Consider the following 19,129-nt stretch of genomic DNA (forward strand, 5'->3'; position numbering starts at 1 on the left):
CCCATCCCCCACCTACAAACCCCTTAGTCGTCGTCGTCGTCGTCGTCGTTGTCGTACGAGTTCTCTTTTGACGTTCTTCGAAAAAGAGAACAATAACCTTTAACCCTTATCTTACTTAGGCGTTAACTTCTACCATACTTTCGAATGCAGGTAAAGTTCATTCTAAATTGTCGCTAATCCTTCCTCCTCCCACTCTACTTTACTCTCAGTCCCACCCTAGGGCCCATTTTTGTGTAAATTTAGTACTTGTATTATACTTTTTTTAACTTTCACCCCCTTAACGACATAGATTTGATATTTTTTTGTATCGTTCTGACGCCATTTTGTAGGATTTTTATCATGTTTTTTTTATAGGTATTGGTAATTACGTTTTGTATTATTTTATTTATTATTAATTTTATTTTTATTTTTATTTTGTTGATTTATTTATGTAACTTTTGGAATGGAGTACGTATAAATGAAGATACTTTTAATAGTATTGTAAGATTAGTATTGGGTGGACCGGAAAATAATGTCGTTTCTACAAATGTTGAATTTTGTAGATTTTTATCAAAAACCAATTGATTTTTATCAATTTGATATTAAAAATTTGCATACTGGATGAAGAAAGGTTGTTGATAACGAGGTTGATTATGTTATTGACTAAAAATATAAATTTGTTAGAAATTTATTCTTTTGAATTTAAGGTTAGAAAGCGACGATACTTTCTGGTCTACTTAATATATTATTTTTCTATTAAAATATTCATTATAGTTATCTATAAAAATTTTTTATACTAATTTGATTTTATAAATATTGCAATATTTAAATCTTATTATTCTATTAATAGGAAATGAAATATTTATCATAAATAATATAAGGTACTTGATATTTTTCTAACGTAAAATTTAAGTATGAATTTGTATATGTAAAAGAAATTATTTATTATGTGTGTCATTAAAAAGATTATAGTAAAAAAATTATAATTAAGTTGATCTATACAAATGAAATTGATGTTTGTTGAATTTATGAACATTTTAAGATTGAAATTGTAGAAAAAATTGTAAGTAGTTGCAATAAATATATATCATGAATAAAAACAATACAATATTAAAACAATTTGATCGAATTTATATAAATTAATTTGTATATTATTTATCTATAACAAAAAAAGTAAATAATTATTTATAAACTGGTCATTTTTTTACGATTACTGAAAATTTTAATTACAGTAATTCAAATAAATTTTGTGATCGAACACTTGCATTACGATTATAACACCATAATTATTTGATTTATTTCATATAAAAATGTAGAAATAAATAATTGTAAATTGGAATCGTAGATCGTTTCGATATAATAATAATTGATTGACTTTCTTTATTGACAATAGTTTAGATTTTGTTAGATAAGATATAAACGCTCATGTCACTAAATATTTTATACAATAAGACCTTGTTGCACTTTGAACGAGGGTGAAAATGGTAGGAGTGGATTTGGCGAACATAATGCGATTACGTGCGAACATAGGGTGGATTAAATGTGACTTAAAAATGAATTAAGTAATTTACACGTTGCTACGCTTATTTGTAAACGATATGTAACCTTTTTTTTACCAATATCAATATAAAAAAAATAAAAATAAAAAAAGAAACATATCTAAATAATATTTAACATTTTCTAATCTTTTCAAAACAATATACATAAATCTTAACAAAATTAATTATTAAATTTTATTGAAAATATAACAAATTTCTAACCTCAATTTTAAAAATAAAATTAAAAACAACGAACAAATGTAATGAAATGAACAAAATATTCACTATAAGTCAATGAACAAAAATATTTACTTATATAAGATTGTATAACTTTTTTTATTAATTTTTTTAATATTTTTATTTAATACTATAATTTTTTATTAATTATAATTGTAATTGTATAAAAATAACACTTTACAATAATTTCTCTAAATAATACGAATCTCAAATAAAATTAACCTGTTAACCAACTCAATAAACTCTACAATTATTTTTCTTATTATTATTCTATTAAAAAAAAAAAAGGAAAGAAAAAACAAACATAACCTGTTTATTATATTATATATTATTATATGCAATTATATTATATAAAAATAATAATCCAAAATAAATTCATCAAACACCAACTAAAAAATGTTGTCGTCAACAAGTCAACACATAACCTTAAATTTTCCAAAAAAAAAAAAAAAGAAAACGTTTAAGAGATCCAAAAAAAAATCATCTAATTAAAACCTTGATAAGATGACGTAGAAAAAAAAATATATTTCTCATATAACCTGATCGATGGATCACCAAGGATCTTTCTAATACGATTTAAACGTCACCCTAACAGGATAAGAGAATACTCGGTTTCTCCAAGCAGGGTTATGATCAAACGGTACGTGATGTGCATATACATATACACGTACACACATACACATTTATATATATATACAATATATAACAAGAGGGGTGCAACAATTAATCTAGAGCTCTGACTTTTGGACTCTTTTTCTTTCTCTTTTCCACTGTAACACGTGGGATCGGATCTAAAAGGGAGTCGATCTTTGCCAAAAAGGGAGGGTGAAAAGGGAGGGTGGTAGTAGTTTGAAAAAGGGGCAGGGGTGGGGAGGGGGTCCAGCTGCCATCGTTGTGGCACCGGCTGCGCTTATAATATCAGGGCTCGTGGCTTTTGGGGAGATTCAAGATGACGACGAAGACGACGACAAGGACAAGGATGAAATCTACGAAAGCTAGGAACACGACGAGGAAAATGGTGACGACGACTGCTTTTCTTAACGTAACACCGTTTACTATAGTATTTTATACTATACCCAACCTATAGGGTCGAGAGACCCCCTAAAAGCGTCAGCTTGCACGCAGTCTGCTGAAGAAAAAGCTGATGCTGATCTTGCCATTTTCTTTTTTTCTTCTTTTTCTCTTCCTCATTGGTTTTTATATTTCCTTTTGTTTTTTTTTTTTCTTCTTTTTCCTTTGGCTTTGATTCACTGTGTGTTTCATAATATAGATATGTGCATGTAGAAAAGAAAATGTCTTCCCATGAAAAATTCTTTGAAAAATCAAATATTCGAATATTCTTCATCTAAAAGGGATGCAAAATTATTATGAAGGAATTTTTTTTTTTGAGTTTTTTCTTATATATAATGCAAAATGACATTTGATAATATCAATGTGTTGATAAATATAATAATAATGATAATAATAGTATATCGGTAATATAGACGATTACGTAAAGAAGACAATGATCACATCGTTTGTTTATTTTGAAATTTACGATTTTCAGCCTAGATTTACATAAAATAGAATTAATTGATATAACGTTTGCTTATAACATATATATGTATATATATATATATATAGATATATATATACTTTGTATCATACCAAAACGAGTATCGGGATGAGTCAAGTGTTTTTTCACGTTACAAGTCTATTAATGAATATCAAATTTTCTTTGATATTTAATTTATTAATATTTATCAATATATATAGATATAGATATAGATTATTATTTAAAATATTTTCAACTTGTAACGTTTGTATCGATGATTCACCCTGTATATTGCACGAATTATTACAATTCTTGAGCATATTTCTTTCATTCTCTCTCTCTCACTTTCTTTCTTTCCTTCTTACATATAAATTTAAAATGTTTAAATATTACATAAATTCATCCACGAATCTCGTGTTTAATCTTTGTTTGAAAAAACATTGGAAAAATATCTTCTTTTTTTTTTATCAAGATTTTCCTTTTGAATTTCTACGACAAGTCGTGGTTCATTAAAGTTTTTTCGATTATTAATGATCAATTATAAATATAGGCCACTTTGTTGTTATTAAATCGTAAATTCTGATAAATGAAAATTGAAAAAAGGCCATAGACAATTTGTACTTTTCAAACCACAATATATATATATATATATATACATAATATATATAATATATGTTTATATTTATGTATTTTAAGATATCTAATTTGATATCAATTCGTTAACGATCAACTTTAATGAATCTCAACCTGTACGGAAACACATTTTACGTAAATGCATTTTTTCAATAATAATTATAATAATTATAATAATTATAATAATAATAATAATGACAATTCGCGTCGTCCGGTTTGAAATGTTGGATAAATAACAATAATAAACTAAGGATATTAATATACAGAGTAAAATCGAAAAAATAATATAATTATTTAATGTTTATAGAATATAGAATATATATATATATATTTATAAAATATCATTGAGATATTTAAAATAATAAATCACATGAAAAACTAAGTGCACATTATCGTAAATTACTTTGTATACCATAAAGTATAATATTTTCTGTTGAAATAATTTGTTTAAAAATATATCCTACTTTCTTACAGTTTCAACGAATTTGTTTAAAATAAAAAAAAAATACAAGAAAAACAGTAACAACAATCACGTATATCGAACATTTTCCATTTTCACGCAATGATTCTTGAAACTTGACAAACTTCGTATTTTGTTTATTAAAAATTAAAAAATTACTATTTTATTCAAACACATAGACGCATTACCCATAAATTCATCAACAATTTTGAAATTCTAATCTATAGAATTTTGTAAAATAAATGAAGAAATATCGATATGATACACGAACAAAATCATAAATATATATATACATATATTTATTTTTTATTAGTTTGATATTAAACTTGATCGATGAATTTCAATTTAGAAATAAATATTATTATTTTATTTTTTGTATTTTTCTATTATTTTTTTTTTCGTGTTATGTTCTAACATTTTTTTATTCTTTTTCTTTCCAATTTTGCATTCAAGGATTAAATATAAAATATAAATATTTACATATATATATATATATATATATATATATATATATATATATATATATATATATATGTATCATATTACACCACACTGTTTGAGAAATGTTTGCACGCAGAAAATCAATAAAACACTAAGAGTATTCTGCTATAATATTACACCGTCGAGTCGTGACAAAAAACGTAAGTACTACCTCCGTCTATGTGTGTGTGTATATATGTATGTATGTGTATACGTGTAGATTCCTGTAACATCCAAGAAAAACGAGAAAGAAAAAGTCAAAAGTAAAATTAAAAAAAAAAAAAAAAAACACAAAATGGGTTAACCACATTTTGCGATTGTTGGAAAAATGTTACGTGCGAGTTTTTAAGAAACGGAGGTCGTCCTACTTTATGTGTGGGTGTTTGTAAGTGTGTAGTATAAATTCATTTTCATACATAAATCTTTTCACTTAATTCGTTATCTTCTGAAACATCCGGTACATTATTTATACAATGATATTTTATATTACACAAAAAAAAGAAAACAAACGATAAAATAAATTAAATTTCAATAGTTAATAATATTAATAATTAATTAATAATTAACCAGTAAATTTGTTTTTCTTTTTGTTTGTTGTACAGACGATGTAATAATAGTAATGAAAATGTAATTATATTATATTATATGTAATACTATTGTGTAAATACAACAAATGACTTGTACTATTTGGAGAACGACGAAAAATGTCACGTATACGTAGTAGTAATAGTAATCACGATAGCAATCGTCCCTAATAGCACAAAATATTGAAAAATATTGAATACATGTGTATTTAATATTAAAAAGACATTAAATCTCTTTTTAATATTAAATACACATGTATTCAATATTTTTCAATATTTTGTGCTACTAGGGTTTATTACGAATGAATAATTTGAAATTTTTATCTACGTTTTACTACTACTTCAAACGTTATATACGTAGGAACATTATTTAAATAACAATTTTGCTTAGCATGAATCTATTTTCTTAATCATAAATTATTCTTCAATGATGAACAATCATCATCTCACAATATATGTACACCTAACTTGGGAATTATGTGTGTGATTTTCGATACATATATCAAAATTAACATGTCGTTCGCCAAAAATAAAAATAAAAATATTATAGAAGAGAAAAACATTTTTACATGTTATTAATTTAGAAAATATCTATAAAAAAAAAAGAAAAAAAACAGGAAAAATATGTACACGACAATTGTAAATATGAACGTGAACGATGTTCAAAAAATTTGTTTAAAAAAAAAAAAAAATGACTAGTTCAACGAAAACATTTCGTTATCAATTTTTTCGTTTTTGGTTTCAATTAAACGTTGGTTCCAAATAATAATAATAATTATTATTATTATTATTATTGTTATGATTATTTCATCGTAGAAAAAAAAAATTGAAAAAAAAATGAAAATGCTCTTTCCTAATTATGAAGATGAAAATTTGTTGTCTTCAAACTTTTTTTTATCTCGATTCGACGCGACATTGCATTATACATTTAAAGCGTGCGTTTACACATACATTCATACATTACATACATACATTACATACATACGTACATATAATACAAGTGTTGTAATAAGTCAGCCAAGTTTATCTCTCCTACGACAATAAAATAAATAAAAGAAGAAACTAAAAGAGTAGAGGGTGGGGGGGGGAGAAAAGAATAATAATAATTAGTAAGGTGTTAATTAAACGGAGCTAGTTTTTGGTAAAGGTTTCAATTTCGATATCAATTCACGACGTTGTTCGTGATATTCCTGGAAACAAGGTACGATGCATAAATTAATTTTACATTCTGGACAATGGTACTTGGTTTTTCTTCGTAAAATTCTTCTACGAGCATCCATGGTGTTCCAACAATGATTACAACCTAAAGCTGGACCAGGTCGTAATACTGGACAATGAGCTAATCGTTGATCACCTGTAGCTTCTCTGAATAATCTGCTAATTGTCTAAAAATAATAATTATAATAACTTGAATAATTATTCATTGAAAATACATACAAATTACGCGAGACATTTCAATTAGTAACAGTTAATTAATATTTTAAATTATTATAAAAATAAATGTATGTTTAAAACACACTTCACAATTTAAGTGAAAACTTCTATTGCAATTGTAACCATTATTATGATTGTTATATTACATGAACGATATTATATATTAGGTCTACCGAAAAATTATGTCAGTTTAAACAAACATTAGTTCAATTTTTCGTCACTAGGGGTAAGGCCCCACTTCTTAAAATGGAATATACAAATTGCCACCATGTTGACAAGAGTTCAAAAGTAATTCCATTAATTAATTGTTCAAATTAGGAATAATTTATTATTTTATTTTATTTTATTTTATTTGAAAAATGAACAAAATTTTTAAGTAGACTTAATATATAGTTTATAAAAACTTATATTTGTGAATGTTCATATTTATTGAGATACGTACATCATTAATTGCACGTTCTAAAGTTTTCCTAATACAAAATTATTTTCTTTCTAATTTTTTTCTGTCGTTCTAATTTTTATTGATAATATGTTTATTGTATTGTTTATTATATTCATTCTTTAAGATTAATTTTCAATTTCTTGCCACGAATTCTTTTGCGATATTTTTTCAAAAGCGCATTAATAATTGACTCTATTTTGATTCATCCTCGATTTTACAATCTATCAAAGAACAATATTCAAAAATCGTAAACTAATATTAAATAAAAACATTCACAATCTGTAAAATAGTTAAACAATGTATAATGTCGTACAAAGTTATCAGTTTCTCATTCGCTCGACTAAACTCGTGAAGGGTGGGGGGAGGAGGGGGAGAGCCGAGTTTACCCGAATGGAACGTTTTACATTGAAACACGACGAATCAGATTTCATTCTCATTGTCCCTAACATAAAAATGTCTACTCGATGAAATGCCTAAAGAAGTTTTCACTATATTTATTTGTGATTTTATTGTAAAGAACTTATGTAAGGTTTTATAGATCAGTACAGTCCGGCCAAGTACTATAATGAGTACAGGCCAGCACATAGACAAGAAGAAAGATGGATGCACTTGCTCCGCCTATCCCCACTTCTCAAAGCCCAATAAGAAAAAATAGAAATGTTTGAAACATATCCTAGTAGCACAAAATATTGAAAAAATATTGAATACATGTGTATTTAATATTTTGTGCCACTAGGGTAGTTGTATGATTCGAAATTTACAATTTTATGATCAATCGAAAATAAAAAAAAAAAAAAGAAATTAAAAGCACTTGAATATCTAAGCCAATGTTATTATCCTACTTCGTTATCTTCCTTTTTATTATATTTATAGTATTAATAAAAATGTAATCCTTTTTATCAATAAAAAAAAATATCTATGATTAAAAGTTTGCATCAAGCAACGTTTCCCAATCAATCACACAGATCCATTATATAAAAATATCTTCAATTTGAAATAAATTTATCCCTCATACATATTTCCCTTAAATGATGAAATGGTATTAGGATTAATAAAAAAGAAAAAAAACATTGACATACCTGAGGCGAAGAAGAACTTCGCCTAAGTTCGGTGGTCTTGACTCTTAATCCACTTGCTGATTGAGTATTATTACCACTGGCAATATTACTACTACTACTACTGCTGCTACTTCCGGCATTAGTTATAGCAACCAAAATAGGTTCTTCGCAAACAGATACATCTTTCATATCCTCTTCAGTTTTAACGATCGGTGCTGGTTCGACAACTATAGAAGGACTGGTAGTCCTTCCAGGAAATTCAGGATTTGAATGTTGCCTTTGTATCAAATAATTACTGCCACTTGTACTTGATTGTTGACTGGACAAAAGTGGATGTGAATGTTGTTTCGTCAAATAGGACGGCTGAGGTACGCTCAACAAATTAGTTGGCGTTGTTACTGTTAAAAGATTCGATTGTGTGACCAATATAGAAGGTGGCGATGAACTCCTGGTTTCTTCCCAGGTACGAGGCGACGACTGTTGAGGTACGTTCAATGTTTGTGCCGTCAAGTGAATGGACGAGGAAACGATGTGGGGTGAATTTGGGTCGTTGTCCGGAGACAAATGGGATGGTTCCTTCTTCACTCTTGGCTGACGCATCAATAGACGACCTCTCTTTGAACCACCCATTTTATACTGAAGAGCTGAAATAACATTTGTTTGTCTTTAACACGTCAGACATGTAAACAACATTCGTACCATTATTATATTATAACGGTATATACATATATATATTGCAAATTTCAATAGTTTACGATGTCTTTTATAACGTTTCCTTTTTATTGTTTTTTTTTCTTTTCTTTACTTTTTTCCCATAGATATATATAAAAAAAAAGGTATATTTTTATTTTTGCAATTTTCTATTCGTTCAAGATATTTATATACATTATACTATAAATCATGCTTATTTAAATATGTGTGAACAATTATAATAATAATAATAATAATAATAATAATAATAATAATAATAATAATAATGTTATTATAATGATAAAGATTATTAAAATTTTTACATAATAATTTGTAATGTTTTAATGATAATCGTGCAAAATGATTCGACAAATTTAATTGAATTGTTTCGCAAAGGTAAACATTGTTACTCTGTAACAATAATATGACGAATGACGATAATGATACATGAAATTAATAAGATAATTCGATTTATAAGCTTTATCATATATTAAAATTTCGATAATTATATATATATATACTATATATATATAATTATTATACAAACAAGATCAATGTTTGTTTCTCTTACATACTTATCGTTATGTGTTAAAACTTGTGAATGTAAATATAGTTTTTTTTTTGTTCTTTTCTTACTTAATGTAGTTTATTAAATGTGTTATACATAACATTGACACATTAAACTCGATTTTGTCAATTTTTGTTTAAGCCTTATAACGTTCATTCGAGAACTAGATTTTGTCTTAATTACGTCGTACGTTCGCCGCTACGTTAATGAGAAATACGCGCGATATATATAACAGATTTTTTTATTTTACTTTACTTTATTTTACTTTATTTTACTTTATACTTTACTTTATACTTTACTTATTTTATTTTATTTTACTTAATTTTACTTAATTTTATTTTATTTTATATTATATTATTTTATTTTGTTTTATTTTATTTGACTTTATTTTATTTTATACGTATCTCGCTTTCATTTTTGGTATTTCGAATTAAACGGAATATTGAAAAAGAAAAACAAAAGTCCGAATTATTATTTTCTTCTTGATAAAATATAAATAAAACAAAAAAAAAACAAAAACAAAAAAGGAAGAGAAATAAAAATTGGATTAACAATAAAATTAAAATAAAACTTAAAGTTAAAATAATAATAATAATAATAACAATAATGATAATATTAATAACAATAATGATGATAATAATAATAATGATTAGAAAAGAAAAGAAGAAAAATAATAAGAAAAAAATCGGAAATTCAGTCCTATTTGCAAGATCTGTTGTGAATATACTCATTTTTATTCATTCGTTATTAATTTCTTATATGTCAGTGTGTATAATGCGTGTAAATGCTTATAATTAGTTATAATTAGCAGCTAACATTTGTAATGATTAATTCTGATTACTTTTTTTTTCTCTTTTTTTTTTTTTTTCGTTACTCTAAACAATTCTTCTTCGCCGTTACATTCTCGTTCCTTCGATAATTAATTAAAATAAATCAAATACGAAAATTCTCTACTCGCATCTCTTATCCCTTTCATCTCTCTGCTTATTCCTTTTTTTTTTGTTCTCATTTAAATTACAAAATAATTAATACTTACATCAGAAGAAATACTTTTTTTATATATATATATATTTATATCTCTCAGAAATATTAAAATCTCTCTTTTTTTTTTTTTTGTTAAACTATATTTGCACATTCAATACATGCATTTATTCATCCGTAACTTTGGTAAATCAGCTGAAACCGAAGTGTATGCATGAAATTCCACTGTTAACGGTAAAAAAAAAATAATAATAAATAAATTACACCCTTCCCCGTCCTCTTCCCACAATTTTGAACCGATAAAATGACCAAAAAAAAGTTTAATACACGCGTCATACGTGTATATATTTACATATGTTCATATATGTATACGTATATGTTTGAAAAAAAAAAACAAACAAACAAATAAAATAAAATGCAAAATTTCATTAAATTATTTAGTATAACAATATTTTTTGATATTTAACGTTTCATTTCGACAAATTTCTAATATCATGAGATCTCTCGTTACGTTTTTTTCTTTTCCTTTCTTTATCCATTTCAAAAGAATAAATTAATTATAGACTTGTAAAAAAAAAAAAAAAAAAAAAAAAAGATGGAATTAAAAATCAAATTATAATCATCGAAATACATTTTCAATTTGATAATACTTTCGTTATTATATGAATCATCGGTTTATATATTTTATTGTTGCATTTAATCTAATATTAAATGACGTATACACACATACATAAACACGAAGAGGAAACATATTAATAGAAAAAACAAATTGTGATAATATCTTTGATATTTTAAACCGTTTACCATGAATGTGTGATGATATTTAAAATGTTAATTATTAAACACACAATTAATAATCCAGCACAATCGAATAATCGTAAACGATACTATTGCATACTGATAGTATAATATAATTTATTTGTTATTATATCATTTGTATATACTCTATACCGAAAATTATATATCTTAATAATGAAAGATAAACCGTTGTAACATTTTTATTTCCTTTTTTGTTTTTTTTTGTTGTTTTTTGAATTTTGCTATTTAAAACAAATAACGAAAATTAAAATATTATAATACATATATTATAAGTATTCGTGCATATAATTTATAATTTTTGTTAAATGTAATGAATTTGTGCAAATACAGACACGATCAATTTTGTTTCATCAAATTGAATATTGCCACTTTTTTTTCTACGTTACTTATTTCATTTTCATTTTGTTGTTCTTATTGTGTTCGCTGCGTGGTATACATATACAAAAAATTATTGATGGTAATATATAAGTCATACTCTAAAAATGGTGTTGTAACAGAATAATACAATTATCGATAATAATGCTTTTTTATATTTGTGTTTTCTTCTTTAACCCCCCACCTGCAGTTTTCTTTTCTTCTTTTTCTTTTCATCGTCATCTTCTGTTTTTTTTATTTTTTTTATTTTTCAACTACATTCAACACTATTATTATTCCAACTCTACAACTTAAATTTCAAGACCTTTATAAAGACATAATATATGTATATATATATATATATATATATTCTAAATAGTTAAAAACAAAACAAAAAAAAATATAAAAAAAAATAAAGATTGTTACTCACTTTCTCTCTCTCTCTCTCTCTTTCTCTCTCTCTCTCTCTCTCTCTCTCTCTCTCTACCCTTCTCTATTTCTTTCTTTCTCTCTTTCTTCTAATTATATATATTTATAATATTTAAAAATTACAAATAATTTGTAATTTCATTAGAAATTTATCGATAAATTTCTACAAAAGTAGAGAATATTCGTTCGCAAATGTTTCTCCTTTCGTTTCTTTTTTTTTTTCTTTTATCATTTTTCTTTTTTTCATATATATATATTATATATCACAATACTATCAAAACAACGCTAATTTTAATAATGAACGAATTACAAATAATAAATTATTCAATTTACAAATTTTTTTATCATCCGATTCTCACTCGTTAGTATCCTCCTTCTAGGAAGAAATATGATATTATTAGCCAATTAATTATTAATGAGATTTTCATTAGAGGCCCTCCTAATATAAAAAATCTTCTGTGTATACAAAGTATCATTGGATTGCACCAATCACAGGTAAAAATCCAATATTGTTTCGAGTGTACGAATATGCGACGAAAATCTTCTTTTTTAATTTTCGTCTTATCTTTGTTTTGTTTCTTTTGCTTCTACTTTTCTCTCTCTTTCTTTTTTTTTTTTTGTTTTTTTTTTGCGATACAGTATCATTCATCGAGCTCTTGTTATAAATCGATAAATAATTTTCATGAATAAAATTCCGTTGATGACGTTAATCTAATGTCATCCGAGAAAAGCTTTTATCTCTTTATCTCTCTCTCTCTCTCTCTCTCTCTCTCTCATAATATTTATACATACAAATAATAATCCGATCGTGATTCAGCTCACATGGCATTATAATTAACTCCGTGTAAATTAATTGGCATGGTAGTACTTGGTAATGCATAGTCCGTATGCCTGCTATCAATGTAACCGCTTAACATGGTATGAGGACTATGAGTGGTTAACATAGTATGAGTGCTATGAGTATTGTGTGTACTGTGGGGAGTCGATGGTGGCCCCATGGGAGTTGGACTTTGCGAATTTACAGGTTGGGCCGATTGTGCAGGCGGTGGTGATGAATTAACTTCTTGTTTCACTCTTGATTTTAAGCTAGGTCGATTATTTGGATAACCACGTTTCTTGTATTCAAGCCAAAGTGTTCGATTATTTACACCGAACATTCTGGCAGCTTTGCAAAACCCTATACCACCGTATCGCACAGCATCGAGAGCTCTAATAAAGTTCTCATCAGCTTGTGGATTTGTAGATCTTTTTCTTTTAATAGCAGTTTGCGGACTGGCGCAAGGACTCTGGCAGTTACTCGGACATTGTGTTGACGATGGGGGTGGTCCCCCACCGCCTCCTCCACCGCCGCCGCCGCCACCTCCACCTCCGCCTCCACCACCTCCTCCACCACCACCACCACCACCACTCGACGAGGAAGATGATGTATGTTGTAACGACGAGGTCCCGTGCGATGATGAGTTTGGATAATTCGTCAGGGCACAACTGGAACCAGTGGTGCTGGTACCAGAGTACTGATCGCTGATCGTCGAAGAAGTTGTTATTTCAGGCGTTGTAAACGCTGATGACGCTTGGATCGACAGATTCGTTTGACACGAGGACAGAGCGAAACGTGGATATGTGTGCTCCATAATAGTCCATTGTAATCCTGTAGAACAGACCGATGTATTTTTGGTCAGAGCACAGGAAAATATTATCCCGATTTAAAAAAATAATTTTCTTTTTTTTTCCTTTAGAAAATAATAATAAATTAAATATGTATATATACATATAGGATCAAAATCAGATATATATATATAGAGAGAGATTTATTAATAATTCTACTATAATCTTAACTAATATCATTTAGATCTTTCATCATTTCCTATCTTATTCATATATGTATTGGCAAATCCTTTAATATATATATATACATACATATATATATATATAATGTATTTTTTATAACGATATATGTGACGACTATATGTAAAATGCATTAAGTGAATGTTACGGTTCTATTAAAGATAATTATTGAAAATATGATTTAATGTGAAGAGTAAAAAAATCATATAATTCATATAAATGATAATGTATGTGTGTATATATGTAATAATAAAATTGGATTAATAATTTTTACCAAAGAAAAATATATCATTTATCTTCACCCAACATAATTAAAAAAAAAAAAAGAAATAATAATAATAGTAATAGTAATAGTAATAGTAATAGTAATAGTAATAGTAATAGTAATAGTAATAATAATAATAATAATAATAATAATAATAATAATAATAATAATAATAATAATAATAGTAATAGTAATATTAGTAATAGTAATATTAATAATAGTAATAATAATAATAATAATAATAATAATAATAATAATAATAATAATAATAATAATAATAAAATGCTAAGCTGTAAGCAAGAGAAAGAATAACAAATACTTGATAAATTGTACATAGAAAATAATATGTATGTGAAAATATTATAATATGATATTATGGCATGGCACAGATACATTTTTAAGCACATCATCGTTTAAATATCATATAAAAAAGTGTATGACTATTTTATATATAGGACAGAACAAGGCACACATACACATTCAACAATGTCAAAGGCCCAATTTACTGTCCTTTCACGAAATATACATTGTGTGCTATGTATCTGTGTACCATGGTGAGATAGAGTATTTTAATGAGAGAGTGAGACTGAATTTAATTTATTATCATTTCTATATCTTTATTCCTTTACTTTCGCTCTATTATCATGTCAAACGCCTGTTGATTTTTTTTTGTGCAATACATTTAAACGCATCTGTGCCAGCATATAATGTGTGTATCAATAGTACTTATTAACGCATGCAGTTTTTATAGTACCCATCACAACCAATATGCATCCGCTAGATTAAAAGTTACCAAATTATTTACTTAATTTATACAAGCAACATGCAACCTTTAAATTATCTTAAATCTTATCGAATTTTTATTACATATAATTGTTTGTAGTAAATTAGTCATATATAGAAAAATTAACAATATATATATATATCTGCGTATATGCATATGACTCTATTTATGTACAAATAGGATAATATATTTAAACTAAATCTGAAAAATCTTACTTTTAATTACAGCTAACAAGGTTTTACTATATTGCCTAAAAATGTCTTTACGTATTATAATAACAATAATAATAATAATAATAACAATAGTTATAATATGTATCAGTGGTTTCATATGTTAACAAAATCTGTAATATGCAAAAGTATTTTTACAAGATTCCGAGTATCAATTTTCCCATGCGTATTTTCTGTTTCATTAGCATGCATATATATAGTTAGATTTAAAGAATTGTATAAAGAATAGTAATAGTCCCTATATGTATATACTTGAGAGAAATCATTTGTTAGTACTGTTTCGTGTCTTCTTGATCAAATTATTGTTTTATGACCTAATCATATATACGTCTTTATACCTTTCTCTTATTATGTTGTATAAAAGAAAGAATTTGAACAATCATATTAATTTATCTTTTTGTGTGCTACATATTCTCAAATGAAAAAGTATACTAAATATTAAATTCCAATAGGATTTAGAAAGTGATCATTAACTATATTACGATACATGCATTATATATAAATGAATGAAGAAATAAAGAATAGTCTCAATATTTGAATTTTCCTTCTTACACCTATTTCTATTCTATCTAAATAAAATCTGCTATTTTCTATTTTTAATATTAACCTGAAATATATACTTGGTATATTTAAAAAAAAATTAAAAAAAAAATAATCATGAATTTTTAATATTAATCTTACCTTGATGTGCTGGTGGTTGAGAAGAAACAGAACTTTGTGGTACATTTCCACTAGATTGTTGATTCACATTTTGTATTGTACCATCACTTTGTGCTGGCATTGTTGTAGAACTATTTTCCATATTACTCATCTATAATACATTATTAAGAATCTATATTAGAACCATAGGTCCTATTAACTATTTAAAAAAAATGTTCTTTTTACCAGTACGCTTACTATTGATATTTGATCCTCATCGATACTTCCTTGTGATTCTGTACTGGTATTTACTGGTCGCCTTACATTTTCACCGCTTTCTTGCGATACTATCAATGGTTCTGGCTTAACTATATTAGTAGCGACCAATGTAATCTCATTAATTTCTTCTGTTTTATCACCAGATCCAGATGTGGATCCTGTTGACGTTTTTCTTAATCTTTTTCGTCTGAATGATGGAGAAAGAGGAGATGGACTAGGAGAACAAGATTCTCCACGATCTGCAGCTCCTTGTTCACTACTACTACTTGGCCATTTAGTTAATGAAGCTGTATGCATTTCAGCAAGACCTTTGATCTTCAAACTTTCTGCAGTCTATAAGAAAATATCAAAATAATATCTCACTATTATCAATAAGTGTTAAAACATTTCATAATTGCTATTGATACTTACTTTAATAATCGATGGTAATTGATCTTGAGAAATGTTAACTTCTCCATAATACATAAAATCTACCATGATTTTGAGATCGGAAAATTTAACATCTTTGAGTATAACGATTGGATGTTGACATGGATTAACTGTGAATAACGATTGGAAGTATGTACTGCATGCTGACAGTACAACTTTATGAGCTTGAAGATGTCTGCCTTCTGCTGCTAGTGTAACATCCACTAATGTTTCACTACTTAATAAATTTGAAAATACAGAAATGAAATTTGGTTGATGATTGTTCCATCGCAAACAAAACTGTTGCATGGACATCTTGATATCAACTTATAGCACCTTTATCAATATTTTACTGAAAGAAAACAAATAAAATATTTATTAATGCAAGCATTAAGAGTAATACGTAGATCATATATATATTTCAATAATATTAGTAATAATATATACAAAAAAAAATAAGAAGTGATTTAAATTAGAATAATATCTTGATAATTTAATAAATACATAATAATATACAAATATTATTAATCAAAAAGAAAAATACATACACATATATATATATATATATATATATATATATATATAGTTATAACAAAATGTGTGTCATTACTGTCAAAATGACAAAATAATTTGTTAAAATTAAGAAAAGAAAAAAAAAGAAGAAAGAGTTAATTCTTAGAATAAATTTGACATTGTGCTTACAGAGGATATGTTACTGTGGCTCCATAATAAATACAGATTTGATGCGATGATGTATGATGGGAGATAAATAACACTACGTGTATTACTTCGTTCCAATACCGAAAGTGAGTTGGTCGGGAGTGAAAACACTGTCGCGTAACTTTCACAGTATTGGAGAAAAAAAATACTAATCGCACGGTAGAGGAAACTACTTCGATAGCACCTGCGTCTATGTTTTAAAAGGAAAGAAAAACAAAACAAAATAAAACAAAATATAATAATATATAGAATAGGAGAGGGAGGGGGAGAGAGAGATATATATATGAACGAGCGGTCAATTCTACTCCAAACCACGAATCCTATAAAATTTTCCACAAAACAGACTAAGCGATGACGCTTGTGTAATGCACAAATGACGTCATAGGGGAACAATTACGACGCTGACAAAATGGATGTATTTATTGTCAAAATCTGTCACAACAAATGTTACAATAGCTTAAAACTTTTCGCGGAACTAGCAAATACGAAAGATCTTATCAACGTGCGTCCTTATAAAATCTAACTTGATCAATATAGCGGTCAGATAAAAGCGACACCTAGTGAGGATCTGTCAAGTAAAAATGCGTACAACTTTTAAAATGATCTTTACCTTTTTATCATTCTTTTTCGATAAATATACAATAAAGAAAAGTATAAATAAATAAATTTATACATATTAATTAAAATAATAAAGCTAATATATTTTTTCTTCAATTAATATGACCTCGAAAAAATTCGTAATTAATTTTATTATTAAAATAAATTAACAAAAAGAGGTTATTTCTTTATTATATCGTTTAAAATAAGATAAAATATTTTATCTATATTTTTAATATAAATAATTTAAACATATGTTTCGAATTAAAACACGAACACACACAAGCACACACAAGCACGCATGCACACGTCATACACATATACATACACACCCACATCACCTACACTATCTATATATATACATATATATATATATAGATATATATTATATATATATATATATATATAAATATATATAAATATGTCGGCGGTGTATCTTAACAAGCGTATCATAGTAATCTATAACTTATATTAAATAAATTTTTTTATTGATACGAGAATAAGGTAAATTATATATGTACACACGTACAAAAAGATGAAATAGCTTAAAAATTAGACAATACTTCTAATTAATAATAATAATTTTGTACGTATGTATTTGGTATGAATAATCCGTAAAGCTAACAAATAATAAGATATTAAACGACGTAAAAAAATTATGACACTCACCTCAGAACGTTAGCACAATGGCTGCCTTTATGGCGCGCAAATGATGAAGCGCGGGGGCGGAGTGTCGAGAGATGCTCATAAATTGATTGGCTATTTCAGTTAACCGCGATATCACGTAATTGGACATATTTTTGGAACAATGAAATCAATTTTATAATCCTTTCATTTCGTTAATAATTATCATTAAATTTTACTAATAAATTATTTATAATCTATTAATTAATATTATCTGCATGATTAGTATCCTTCAAATTTGATATTCTATTGTTCATTACTGTTTAATATTCTTTTAATGAACAATAATTTTTTATTAGAATTTAAAATCGATAATTTTTTTTTCTTTATTTTTCTTTGTTAATTTATATACTCATTAAATATTCTATACATTTAATATTTATGAAATAACTTGTCTGAAAGATAAATAATTATTATACATTGATGGGTTGAAAAGTTTTGAGTCTAACATAGAAACT

At 26.3% G+C, this 19,129-nt stretch overlaps 1 protein-coding gene across 7 annotated transcripts; it reads right to left on the reverse strand.

Moving 5' to 3' along the window:
• Positions 1 to 3,247: 3,247 nt before the first annotated feature.
• BtbVII (BTB-protein-VII) lies at positions 3,248 to 19,082 on the reverse strand. 7 transcript variants are annotated; one of them, XM_089179108.1, is made up of 6 exons: positions 18,657 to 19,082; positions 16,674 to 17,022; positions 16,242 to 16,595; positions 16,026 to 16,155; positions 8,401 to 9,023; positions 3,248 to 6,830 (listed from the first exon to the last, which is right to left on the reverse strand). In XM_089179108.1, the coding sequence occupies exons 2-6, from the start codon at positions 16,983 to 16,985 to the stop codon at positions 6,567 to 6,569; spliced, it is 1,683 nt and encodes a 560-aa protein (XP_089035234.1). In that variant the 5' UTR covers positions 16,986 to 17,022; positions 18,657 to 19,082; the 3' UTR covers positions 3,248 to 6,566. The 7 variants fall into 7 exon arrangements, 5 of the variants coding, with proteins under 5 accessions (XP_089035234.1, XP_089035233.1, XP_015183094.2 ...); XM_089179107.1 differs by having other exon boundaries at positions 16,230 to 16,595; XM_015327608.2 differs by lacking the exon at positions 18,657 to 19,082 and adding an exon at positions 17,373 to 18,650 and having other exon boundaries at positions 16,230 to 16,595.
• Between the last annotated feature and the right edge of the window lie 47 nt (positions 19,083 to 19,129).

Source organism: Polistes dominula, unplaced genomic scaffold, assembly GCF_049000335.1.
Source record: "Polistes dominula isolate Pdom_NZ unplaced genomic scaffold, Pdom_raw_medaka contig_37, whole genome shotgun sequence".
NCBI lineage: Eukaryota > Metazoa > Arthropoda > Insecta > Hymenoptera > Vespidae > Polistes > Polistes dominula.